The sequence below is a fragment of the Trichomycterus rosablanca genome, chromosome 3 (genome assembly GCF_030014385.1).
Source record: "Trichomycterus rosablanca isolate fTriRos1 chromosome 3, fTriRos1.hap1, whole genome shotgun sequence".
NCBI classification, from domain to species: Eukaryota; Metazoa; Chordata; class Actinopteri; order Siluriformes; family Trichomycteridae; genus Trichomycterus; species Trichomycterus rosablanca.
The window spans coordinates 49,910,018-49,923,060 of NC_085990.1; the positions used below are offsets into that span (position 1 = coordinate 49,910,018).

General features: G+C 43.4%; 1 protein-coding gene across 2 annotated transcripts in view; it reads left to right on the top strand.

Annotated features, from left to right (window-relative positions):
- The window catches only part of LOC134309946 (matrix metalloproteinase-16-like), a 106,023-nt gene that overhangs the window by 82,336 nt on the left and 10,644 nt on the right, over positions 1-13,043 (top strand). For both annotated transcript variants that reach the window (XM_062991415.1, XM_062991416.1), the window contains one exon: positions 7,992-8,130. In XM_062991415.1, the coding sequence (XP_062847485.1) occupies positions 7,992-8,130 (139 nt within the window). The remainder of the gene's footprint in view (positions 1-7,991; positions 8,131-13,043) is intronic.

Genomic DNA, 13,043 nt, shown 5'->3' on the forward strand with positions numbered 1-13,043 from the left:
AGATCCTCACTCACAGGGCCAGTCATGTACAGCGTCGAGTGTGCAAACTCACAATCAACCACTTTAAATTAATGTACTCTGTTTAATAGAACCAAGTAAGAGCTCATGCACTCAGTGGTACCGAGAGGCTCTTTTTAATGCATTTTCCCCCAATCTAGTCATAGTTTGCTTCCTCCACTGCTGCTGACCTCCAGTCCTGACTGAGGAGAGCTGTGACTGACACACGCCCCCTCCGACGTGTGTAATAGCCGACCTCTTCTTTTCACCTGCACGAGGCTGGTTCAAATGGGGATTCGTATCATGCACATAGAGTCACAAACAGATCTTTATTATAACCCGTTTTATTGCAGTTGTTTGTTGACCAATCAGCAGAGGTCATAATTGCAGCAATTATGAGGAACCCATTCTAGCATTCCCACCCTCAGACGAGCCAATTATTGTTGGTATAGGCGTCCAGCCTGCCGGTAGCAGAGCTGAGATTTTCTTTTTTTTCTCCCTACATTCCTCCCGATGTTGCGCACTCAATTTTTGTCTTCCGCTGCTGAGAGATATCAGATTGCATCCAGGGAGAGCACGCCGCTGTACACGCCTCTTCCGACACGTGCACAGCTCTCCTCTTCTCGCCCCTGCATTCTGCACAGGCGTCTCTTCCGCCAATCAGGGTCCTTACACAGCGTATGAAGACCCACCCGCCCACACCTAGTCCGGCCCCCACCTTGCAGATACGGTGGCCAATTAGTATCTGCTGCAGGCACTGCCAACTATGCCCGCCAGATGGTGCCCAGCCTAAGTTCACTTTATTGTGAAGAACACTAATTCAAGATGTACTCTTCCTCTTCATGATGCTCTCAGAAACACAAAGGCTGCGTTTGAAATCGCATACTTAAACAGTACCTTCTAGGCCGCTCACGTGGCGCAGCGGTAAAAACACACGCTGGAACCAGAGCTGGGATCTCGAATACATTGTGCCGGCTAAGGCTGAGCGGCCACATTACCAACGATTGGCCTGTTGTTCAGATATGGGCGGGACTAAGCCGGATGGAGTCTCTCTCTCATGACTGGTGCAATTACGACCTCTGCTGGCTGATTGATGGCGCCTGCACAGAGATGAGAAAAGAGTGCTCTCAGGGTGTGTCTCTCCATACACAAAGCTGAGCTGAACTGCACTTGTCAAAGTGTAAGTGATAAGATGCATACGGCTACTGCCCACGTGTCGGAGGGGGCGTGGGTTAGCGTCGTTCTCCTAAATCAGAGCAGGGATCGGCATTGGTGGAGAGGAAGCATGACGCAACCGGGCGCAATTGGACGCGCCAAAAAGGGAGAAAATGCACAAACAAAATATGAAAAAAAAGTGAGTTCTAGATTGGAGGAAGTACGCACTGCTCCGCCGGTAAAGCAGTAAGCTTGTACTTTTCTATAGTCCTATAGTCCCTATAGGGGCAATGGTAGGTCAGTGATTAAGGCACTGAAGTGTTAATGGAAAGGATGCTGGTTCAAGCCCCACCACTGCCAAGCTGGCACTGTTGGGCTCCTAAGCAAGGCCCCTAAACCCTCAGGTATAATTGTAATTCGCTTTGGTTTAAAGCGCCTGTTAAACGCAGCGTATGTCAAGATTTTCATTGTTTGTGTAATGATAGCACACGGAGAGCATTAAGGCGAAACTTCATGTTCATTTCAGATGCAGTAAACGTTAGTTGATAGCATCGGAATCCATCCATGTCCGAGCGGACTGTTCTCCCTTCAGGCTGTCGCCAAGTTCTAGAGACTGATCATCGAGATGAGCCAAGAGAACGAGATCCTACAGGCAAACATCTGGCTCACACCATCACCATGTGCAAAATCACTTATTCATAAGCGCTCGAAACCCCCTGCTCGAGGGCTCGCACACATCAGCTCCCAAATGCTCCATTTAAAGGTCCATGGAAAGCCATTTCCTTCCTGGATGTGAGGGTTTCGGAGGAGGTCTCGAGTGGAGCACACACACGACGTGACACAGTTCCTGAAGAGCAAGCCGGGACTGCAATCGTTCTACTTTTTATACCGTTCCGTTGTTTAGGGCTGTTGTATTGTCTCGATTTGAATCGTACGAGTGAACCTGGAGACAGTTCAGGAAGTTTACGCCCATGAGCAGCGCACACTTCAGTCTTTCCTGCTCGTGGCTTCCTCTTGTGGACGCACTTACATTTACATCTTCAGCATTTAGCAGACGCCTTTATCCAAAGCGATTTGCAATTGAGACTGTACACCGATCAGCCATAACATTAAAACCACCTCCTTGTCACACACTCACTACACTCACTGTCCATTTTATCAGCTCCACTTACCATATAGAAGCACTTTGTAGTTCTACAATTACTGACTGTAGTTCATCTGTTTCTCTACATACTGTTTTAACCTCTTTTCACCCTGTTCTTTGATGGTCAGGACAGATGGACTACATTTAGTAACTGTAGAACTACAAAGTGCTTCTATATGGTAAGTGGGGCTGATAAAATGGACAGTGAGTGTAGAAACAAGGAGGTGGTCATAATGTTATGTCTGAACCGTTAGCCTAGAAACGAGTCCAAAAAAAGTCTAGTCTATGCCGTTGCCGTCGAACATAGGAATCACTGTATTGATGGGCGTGGCAATGGTGTCTTTTGGACTGAAAAAAATAACTTGTAAATCAAACTTTTGACACCGGGTTGGATGTGGTGGGAGGTAGGTAGGCCTATTTATATTTCAGCTGCTTTAGAAAGCAATAGTTTACCAGCCCAAATTTTGTCCACCCGGCAAAGCGTGTTTTCCCCCACCAAGTTCCAACAAAATCCACCTAATTTGGCGCAAAACCACCCAATCTGGCAACACTGTAAATGGCACTGGAGCCCATGGTCAGTTCTCTCTCTGTATTTCTGAACTCAGACAGAACTCGTGCTGGTTGTCATTTCTTTAAACAGCTCTAATATTGTGGCTCAGATTACTGGTGAAATTACAGACAGTCTGCGTTAAACAAAACATTAATAATCTGACTCGTATGGTCTCCAGTGACGGCAGTTTTCTCTCTGTGTAAAGGTTAGTGTTACAGCGAACGCTGGACTGCTGACCGTCGGTCGAAATTGTCCTCATCACGGTCTGGCTCGCTGCGTCACTCCTAGTAGCATTTTTCCTTTGTTTACTTTTATATAAAAGTACACATTGTTAAAATGTTTATTTTTTTATTCCTCTATTCTTACAAATGTAACATTCATTCATTCATTTGAAACACCCTGGACAGGTCGCAGACACACACATACAAACACACACACACACACACACACACTCATACTTAGGGCAATTTAGTAGCTCCAATTAACCTGACTGCATGGAGAACATGCAAACTCTACACAGAAAGGACAGTGCTACCCAATTTTATCATGATTTTGATTAATCGATTATTTCCGCTGCACTCACACTGACCTTCAAGTGACTGTTTTACTCAGATTCACTTCATCTAACAAGTGAAAAATAAAATAAGAACCACTTGGTGTATTTCTATTCGTAAAAAAATACATGCAGCTGGTATTCTGCAGAAGACGTAAAGGATGAAGAAATGTATTTCTGAACTCAGACAGAACTCGTGCTGGTTGTCATTTCTTTAAACAGCTCTAATATTGTGGCTCAGATTACTGGTGAAATTACAGACAGTCTGCGGTAAACAAAACATTAATAATCTGACTCGTATCGTCTCCAGTGACGGCAGTTTTCTCTCTGTGTAAAGGTTAGTGTTACAGCGAACGCTGGACTGCCGACCGTCGGTCGAATTTGTCCTCATCACGGTCTGGCTCGCTGCTTCAAACGAGGAAGGCAATAATTTGTCTCTTTTTACAGAAGGGAAAAGGAAAAAGGTGGTTCTGATTTCACAGTTTGATCTGTTTTCATTTACAGTGTCGTGTCTCGTGGGAGAAAATGCAGAACAACTGAAATCAATCTGTGCTTCTCGGGACTCGGTGGGCCTGCGAGGCGCTTTGCTTTCAAACAGCTGTGATGGGACCCACGTTTCTGGAGAGCGCAGTGCACATTGTGCGTGCAAGAAAACGTTTGTTCTGGGCGTGAGGTTGATCATACAGGAACGTTTGCTCCTCCCTGTCTTAGTTTAATCATATTTACATCAGCCGTCTAGTTCTTAGACTGATACTGCCAGCAGCACTAAAGTACAGTGTAGACGTATCAGTGAGTCTGAAATGTAATAGAAACTCTGTACAGAGTACAACCCCAAATCAGAAAAAGTTGGGACAGTATGGAAAATGCAAATAAAATAAAACTGCAGTGTTCCTTACATTTACTTTGACTTTTATTTGATTGCAGACAGGATGAACCTGAGATATTTCATGTTTTATCTGCTCAACTTCATTTCATTTATTAATAAACGGCACTGCATCAAGAACCGCCGCTCAACAATAGCTGATATAACCACATGGGTGAGGAATTACTTTAGCAAACCTTTGTCAAGCACTACAATACAGAGTTACTGCACAAATGATACTTAAAACTTTACTGTGCAAAAAAGAAGCCTTATGTTAACCATGTCCAGAAGCGGCATCAACTTCTCTGTGCTTGGAGGCATCTAGGATGGACCATCACACAGTGGAAACGTGTATTGTGGTCAGATGAATCAGCATTCCAGGTCTTTTTTGGAACAAATGGACGGCGTGTGCTCCGGACCAAAGACGAAAAGGACCGTCCAGACTGTTATCAGCAACAAGTCCAAAAGCCAGGGTCTGTCATGGTATGGGGTCGTGTCAGTGCCCTTCTGTGATGCAGCATTAATGCAGAAAAGTACATTGAGATCTTAGAGCAACATGTGCTGCCTTCAAGACGTCGTCTTTTCCAGGGACGTCCAGCATTTTTCAACAAGACGATGCAAAACCACCTGCTGCACACATTACAAAGCCATGGCTGTGGAAGAAGAAGGTACGGGTACTGGACTGGCCTGCCTGCAGTCCCGACCTGTCCCCAATAGAGAATGTGTGGAGAATTTTGAAACTGAAAATGCGACAACGACGACCCCGTACTGTTGTACATCTTGAGACGTGTTTGCAGGAAGAACATTTTCTGATTTGGGGTTGTACAACAAAATGTGCGGTACTTCTCAGGATAAAAAAAAGAAAAAAACAACTGTAAAACAACACATGACAGTACACAGACATAAACATGCAGTCAATTATAGCTGCAAAGATTTGAGGTGCGAAGTAGCAAAAATGAGGTGCTAAAATGCACGACTTCTTAAGGGTTTGGGCGGGGTGTGCAGAGGGAGTGATGGAGGTCACAACTCTGAGGAAGAAGCTGTTCCTCAGCCTGCTGGTCCGAGTTTATATTGTCCTGTACCTCCGTCCTGTAGGCAGAATTACAAACAGTGTGTGTCCTAGATGAGTGGGATCTGTAGTAAAGTTGCTGGCTTTCTTCTGGAGGCGGCCAGCATACACTGAGTCCAGGTCTGGGAGCGGACTTCCTGTGATCCTCTGTGCTGTTCTTATCACCCGGTGGTCCCTCTAGGTCCTTCCTGTTTTGTGCCGTACAGCTGGTATACCATACAGTCATACAGAGACAGAGGATGCTTTCAATGGTGCTTTTGTAGAAGTTCATCAGTAGCTGAGAGGGGAGTTCGGCCCGCTCATGCTTCCTCAGGATGAAAAGCCTCACTGGACCTTTCTTAAGAGGTGGGAGGTGTTCAGAGTCCAGGTGAGGTCAGCCGGGTACTTGTTCTGCTTCCTCCCCATGTATAAATTGGGGAGTGTGCACTGTCTTTCAGGTTGTCCTGTAGTCCACAATGACCTCTTTAGTCTTGGTGGTGTTCAGAACCAGGTTGTTGTCTGAGCACCACCGGGCTAGGGGACAGATCTCCTCTCTGTAGTGAGTCACATCGTTGTTCGATATGATTACCGTGGTGTCATTAGCGTATTTCACAAGGGTGTTGGAGGTGTGGATGGGGGTACAGTCATATGTAAATAGGGTGAAGAGGACTGAGGCGTATGGTCCCCTATTCTCACTACTTGTGGTCTGTTGGTGAGAAAGTCTTTAATCCATGAGCACAGTGAGGTGGACAGTCCCAGATTGCAGAGTTTACTTACCAGTTTATGGGGGATTATTGTGTCAAAGGCAGAGCTAAATCGAATGAATAGCATTCTAACATACGTGCTAGGATGCTCCAGAAATGACAGGGCTGTGTGGAGCACTATAAAGATAGCATCCTCGGTGGAATGGTTCCCCCTATAAGCAAACGGATAGCTGTGACTGTACACAGAGCGTCCAACATCACATCACTATACATCTGTGTATGTATGTGTGTATATATGTATGTATGTAGATAGATAGATAGATAGATAGATAGATAGATAGATAGATAGATAGATAGATAGATAGATAGATAGATAGATAGATAGACAGATAGACAGACATCACATCACTATACATCTATGTATGTATATGTTTATATATGCATGTAGGCAGATAGATAGATAGATAGATAGATAGATAGATAGATAGATAGATAGATAGATAGATAGATAGATAGATAGATAGATAGATAGATAGATAGATAGATAGATAGATAGATAGATAGATAGATAGATAGATAGATAGATATGAGCCAGTGATAGCTCAGTGGTTAAGGTACTGGACTAGTAAACAGAAGGTTGCCGGTTCAAGCCCCGCCACCACCAAGTTGCCACTGTTGGGTCCCTGAGCAAGGCCCTTAACCCTCAATTGCTCATTGTGTTCCGCTCAGTGTGTAAGTCGCTTTGGATAAATGCTGAAAATGCTGAAAATGTAAATGAAAATGTAGATAGATAGATACATAGATACATAGATACATATATAAATATCCTTAGCAATTGATCCCATACAGTAGGATTTCCAAAGAAAAACACTTTACAGTCTAACAACAAGAACAACCAAGACTTCTAGTAGCCTTTTCCCCTTCATTTACTTTTATATAAATATACACCTTGTTAGAATGTTTATTTTTTATTCCTCTATTCTTACAAATGTAACATTCATTCATTAATTCATTGTTTGTTTTACCACCACTTTATCATATTCAGGGTCACAGTGGAAGCAAATCACCGGGCGAGAGGTATGAAACACCCTGTACAGGTCGCGAACACACACACACATTCACTCGTACTTAGGGCAGTTTAGTATCTCCAATTAAGCTAACTCCACACAGAAAGGTCGCTCCACTTGGGAATCCACCAAGGACCTTCTTGCTGTGAGGCGACAGTGCTACCCACCGAGCCACCGTGCCGCCCAATTTTACCATGATTCTGATTAATCGATTATTATCTCTGCTGCACTCACACTGACCCAGATGAGCAGATAGACAAGCATTGCTTAAAAATCTAAGAAGTGAAACATTAAATAAGAACCACTTGGTGTATTTTTTATTCAGAAAAACATGCAGCCTGTATTCTGCAGAAGACCTAGAGGACGACAAAATGACGCCTTGTCTGGCCGACCCAGACCAGCTGTTTATGACCTCACTCACAAATGAAAAGTAATATGGGTGTATACATTACAAAACAATTTCAACGATTGTTTAGCTCCAGCCTGATCGACTATCTTCACCAGCAGGGTACTGGACCTGCAGACTGGTAACAGTAGCAACCCAGAGCACCATTGTTTAACAGCATTAATATTAATGGAATGTAAACTAGACAGCATGGCACCGTATGTTTAGAATTTGTCTCTGTCCTTCGCTATGCTGACACCATGGATCTTATCAGCCTGCACCATGTGGCTGTCAGCATCATGTCAGAGTTGTCATATCTTGTAATTCGTCACAAACAGGGAGACACAGATGAGCCCCATCTCCGAAAAACAACCTATCTTATTTTATTTCACCTAGCTGTGTGTTTATTAAGAGTGATGTGTGGTAACTGACAATCTCCCAGTCGTAATAACAGTGTTACATGTATTGCCAGCTTACTTTAAATAAAAGTCTGGCTGGATAAATCTGTTTTGTTTGTCTCTTTCAGGACCACTGGTTTTGGCGGGTCAGGGACAACACGGTAATGCCAGGGTATCCCATGCTCATCAACGTGTTCTGGAGGGGTCTGCCACCTAGGATAGACGCCGTCTATGAAAACAGCGAGGGCAAATTTGTCTTCTTTAAAGGTAAGAATTAGGACTAATAATACAAACTATGCTCTTCCTAAATTTACGGGAAAATGTGCTTAACTTCATGGACCTCTCTATCTCTATCTCCGCGGCTTCTGCCATTAGGGCTCGCCGGCGGATCGTGATCCGCATTATTATTTTGAAACAGTTTTTACGCCGATGCTCTTCCTGACACAACCCTCCCTATTTATCTACACTACAATGCACTGGTTTATGCATCCCAGCAGCTAGGTACCTATAAGACAATTCAGTGTCTCCAATTAGTGTGGGAGGAAACCGGAGCACCCGGAGGAAACCCACACAGACACGGGGAGAACATGCAAACTCTGCACAGAAAGGACCCGGACCGCCCCACCTGGGGATCGATCCCTGGACCTTCTTGCTGTGAGGCGACAGTGCTACCCACCGTGCCGCCCACTTAATTTCATGAACCTGATTTTTCAAAAATTACAGATTTCACAGATTTATGAAGACAAGAGCCACATTTAACAGCAGTTATTAAATTACACTCATAATATGAACGATATAATAAATAGAAGCTACAATACACAGCACAGCTACCTTAATAGTTGAATGTAAACCTAAAACATCCAGCGACGGTGCGAGGCCTCATGTTCTGTCTCAAATACGAAAATTCTCGTCTATGGTTTGACCCCACACACACACAGAATTGGTTGTGAGTTTTCCAAACTCAGTTACCTGGGTCGTGTTTGTAGCTGCTTTAAACTTAGACATCTTGGACATTTTGACTATGCAATTGCTAACTGAATTGCCGTAGGATTTCACTGGTTTCACGGTCCGTGATGTGATTTCTTATGCCTGTGAATTAGTGGGGGCCTTAATTATAGGTGCCAGTACTGTCAGGAATAAGTATATGTATATGAGTTTTGTAGTAGAGAGAAATAGATGGACTACAGTCAGTAATTGTAGAACTACAAAGTGCTTCTATATGGTAAGTGGAGCTGATAAAATGGACAATCTGTGTAGAAACAAGGAGGTGGTTTTAAAGTTAAAGATCAGTGTATAATGTCCTGGGGATGGAAATGGCACCGATTCAGCAGAATGACCCTTGGACATTACATTGAAACAAATAAGCAGCTGATGAGTATGTTAAAGAGTTCAATTTAAATCAGACAGTAAAAGTGTAAGAAGAAAACGTGAGAGAGAATAATAGTCTGTGTGGGAGGAAGCAGAAACAAGCACTGACGCTCTGAGTTTGTGGAGTGTGTGATTACAAATAACACTCGTGCTCATACACGGTTATTTTTACTGCACAGATCAGTTTCTCCATGAACAAACTGTTGGTCCCTGGAGTTTCTTGAGCTTGAAGGATTTTTTTTCTGTTTGTTGTGATGTTTTCTGCCACACGCTGTAGTTTATTGCAGCCCCCGTTTCTATCCGCGCGCTGGAAGCAGCTCCCACATCACACATTACAGGAGCGGCGCAGCGCCACACAGAATAATTTCATTTGCTTTTGCAATTTGCCGTTAGTGCTGATGAGTTCCTCCTAATGAGCTGCTTTCATCCTGAGAGCAGAAGTCTCAGACATCCCATCATCCACTCTGGGTTTTATACAGCTCTGAGCGTTTGTGGACGAGCGTGTGTGTGTGAACCTCAGACACCCGGATCCGTCTGTCAGCCGGGGTTATGAATTTACAAACCCGGTTCATGTCAGTAGCTGCATCGATTTGTTAAATTTTTTAAATTGATTTCTTTTATTTTTATAAATTTTTTTCAAATTTAATTTTTAATTTCTAGTTCTCTGTTCTCTAATTCTTTTGCCATGTGCCTCAAACGCACCCATGCTAGCCAGCAACCTGAATATTATTAAATATTATTAACTATTATTAAATACTAAATACATATAAATATGGGCAGTGGTAGCTCAGTGGTTAAGGTACTGGACGAGTAATCAGAGGGTTGCTGGTTCAATCCGCACCCCTGCCAAGTTGCCATTGTTGGGCCCCTGAGCAAGGCTAAATGTAAGTCACTTTGGATAAAAGCGTCTGCTAAATGCCACAAATGTAAATACTCAATCACTACCAAAAAACTCTTTGCACCACAGGGTTTACCTGTGTAATTAGTATGAGTTCACCACACCTTAAGGATCTTCATACTTACAATAAGCAAAGCTGTTATGATGCAAGGTGCGTGGTGAATGCTGAGACGCTCAAGAGTCCAGGTTTTGTCCTCTTTACACCAACTTACATGGGTGTTTTTGTGACTTTAATACAAATTAGTTCCAGATTGTACCTCAGTTATACATCTCAGCTTTGTAGTGCTTTATTACGACTGGGTCAGAGAGGTGCTTATTACATTTAGTGGTTGTTTTTATAGTTGTACTTTCATGGCATTTAGCAGCTGGCCTGTAGTCTAACCTGTCCCGCTCATGTGTAGCATGTCTTGTCTTGGGGCAGTAGTAGCTCAGTGGTTAAGGTACTGGACTAGTAATGAGAAGGTTGCTAGCTTAAGTCCCACCACTGCCAAGTTGCCACTGTTGGGCCCCTGAGCAAGGCCCTTCACCCTTGAATGCTTAAATTGTATTTAGTTGTAATTGTAAGTCCCTTCGGAAAAAAACGTCTGCTAAATGTCTCAAATGTTAATGATATTAGTAATATTAAATAATATTACAGTTTTTTGCGACTGTAAGGTTCCCACTATATGTCCTCTTCGGGACTTTTTAGTTGTCTTGTGTTTTTAAATTCCACACATGGAAGCTGATGTGTTGTTAATCAACAAAATAGCTAATATAACTCCAGCAAAGTTTGTAGTTTATTTTTTAAGTTTGTTGTTTGTTATTTCATTTCTACAAAGTATACTATATTATGATATAAATTTTAACAGTATCTCTGTGCTAACGACTGGCTGGGAACCTACACAGACACTGGTTGGCTTTTCAGAGTGAGGGAGGGCCTTAGGGATTCCTCATAACTGCTGCACTTATGACCTCTGCTGGTTGCTCGATGCCGTCTGCACAGTAAGACGGGGGATAATGGAGATCAGTGCGTGACGCTCTGTGAGCGATACAGATCCCCAAATGAACCCGCCTGATGCTACTCGGCTACTGGACGTGTCCTCGGTCAGGAGTGGAAGCTCAGCAGCAGTAGTGGTGGAAGTACAGATCAGGAAATTGGATACGATTAGATTGGGAGGAAAATTGAGAGAAAATGCAAAAGCAAGATGACAGTATGTGATATTGGATTTTGGCTACATTGCTTAGCAAAGCAACTTACAGTACTGTGACAATGTATTGTTGAAGCAATTGAGGGTTAAGGGCCTTGCTTAAGGGCCAAACAGTGGCAGCCTGGCAGTGGTGGGGCTTACATTTACATTTTTGGCATTTAGCAGACGCTTTTATCCAAATTGACTTACAATTATGACAGAATACAATTTCAGCAATTGAGGGTTGACAACAGTGACAACTTGGTGATGGTGGGGCTTGAACCAGCAACCTTTTCATTATTGGTCCAATACCTCAACCACTAGGCTACACCGTCCCTGTTGTGTGCTACAAAGTGTAGGAGCTTCATAGTGAATAATTCCTACTATTTTTAAACAACATTTTGCTCCTATTATTCTTGAATACTGTAAAGAGAAATGGTCACAGCTTTAGGGGCCCCTCCGTCTGGCTTTTGTCCAGCTGCCAGGCTGGCAGAGCGGAGCCTGAGAAACACCCCAGGTAAAATGACAAGCATTTCCTGTCCCGCAGTGAACCGAGCAGAGCCTGTCCTCATCTGTAGTAAAATAATCCTACCTCTCATATGGCAGCGGTTAGCACCGTCGGTCACACCGCTGACCTCGAGGCTGGAGGAAGCAAAAGTGCTGTTGTGAGAGCTTTCATTGAGCAGGATGGGGAGGGGGAGAAACACTTTTCCAGAAATAAAGCTCAGTGCTGAGGGAAAATGTCTCTTATTCAGAAACCCTGACATTTAAAAGTGAACGTTTTTAACGGTCAGGGACTGTGGGGGCTCTGTTAGATCAGCAGGTTGAGACCCGTCGTACATAATTAAAAGCAAACCACCTGGGAAATCAAAATGAATGTTTATCATGATTGTTTATTCTAGAATTAAGTACCTACAGTAAGGGCGCATTCACATGAGAAGCGTTTTGTGCTTCTCTAGCGGTAAAACGTCATCCAAGTGCGAATATGAGATGAATCTGCATTTGTGTGGAATAACGGACAGTTGTAGCCTAGTGGTTAAGGTACTGGACTAGCAATCAAAAGGTCACTGGTTCAAGCCCCACCACTGCCAGGTTGTCACTGTTGGGCCCTTAAGCAAGGCCCTTAATTTTCAATTGTCTAGACAGTACACCATCACAGTACTGTAAGTCACTTTGAATAAAAGAGTCAGCTAAATGCCGAAAACCGTCAAATGCAGTCTGAAAGCTCCACATGTATCTGTGTTTATCTGGATTTTCCTCACTGTTTCACTTTTAAACTTGTGTTACAGCTCGAGGTTTTGAGAAATTGTAAGAATCAGCTTTTCTGAGAGTCTTAAACGCTTATCGTTAAATAAAGCTTAACATGGTTTAATGTACTAAAAGAACGACACAGGAGCACTAAACTTCTCCTAATTATTACTGATCATAAGTTCTCTCCACTAATGACATTCCTGACTCGTTGGTTTAGTAAAATAAGTCACGTTAATCATTGTTGAGTCACTTTTACCGCATCGTATTAAACAGTTCGTCTCATTGGAGAAGCTTTGAAAAGGTCAGCAGCAAACTGGGACAAAATTCAATCAGGTGAACCACGAGACCAATGCGGCAAAAGTGCAGCTGCAACGCCACACTCTATATGAAACAACGACACAGCAAGCGCAAAAGCGGTTTGGCCGCTTCTCATGTGAATGCTCCGTATAGTTGCAGGCAGGGTGTCAGCAGTTTAGGAATGTTTTGTTTCACTGGTT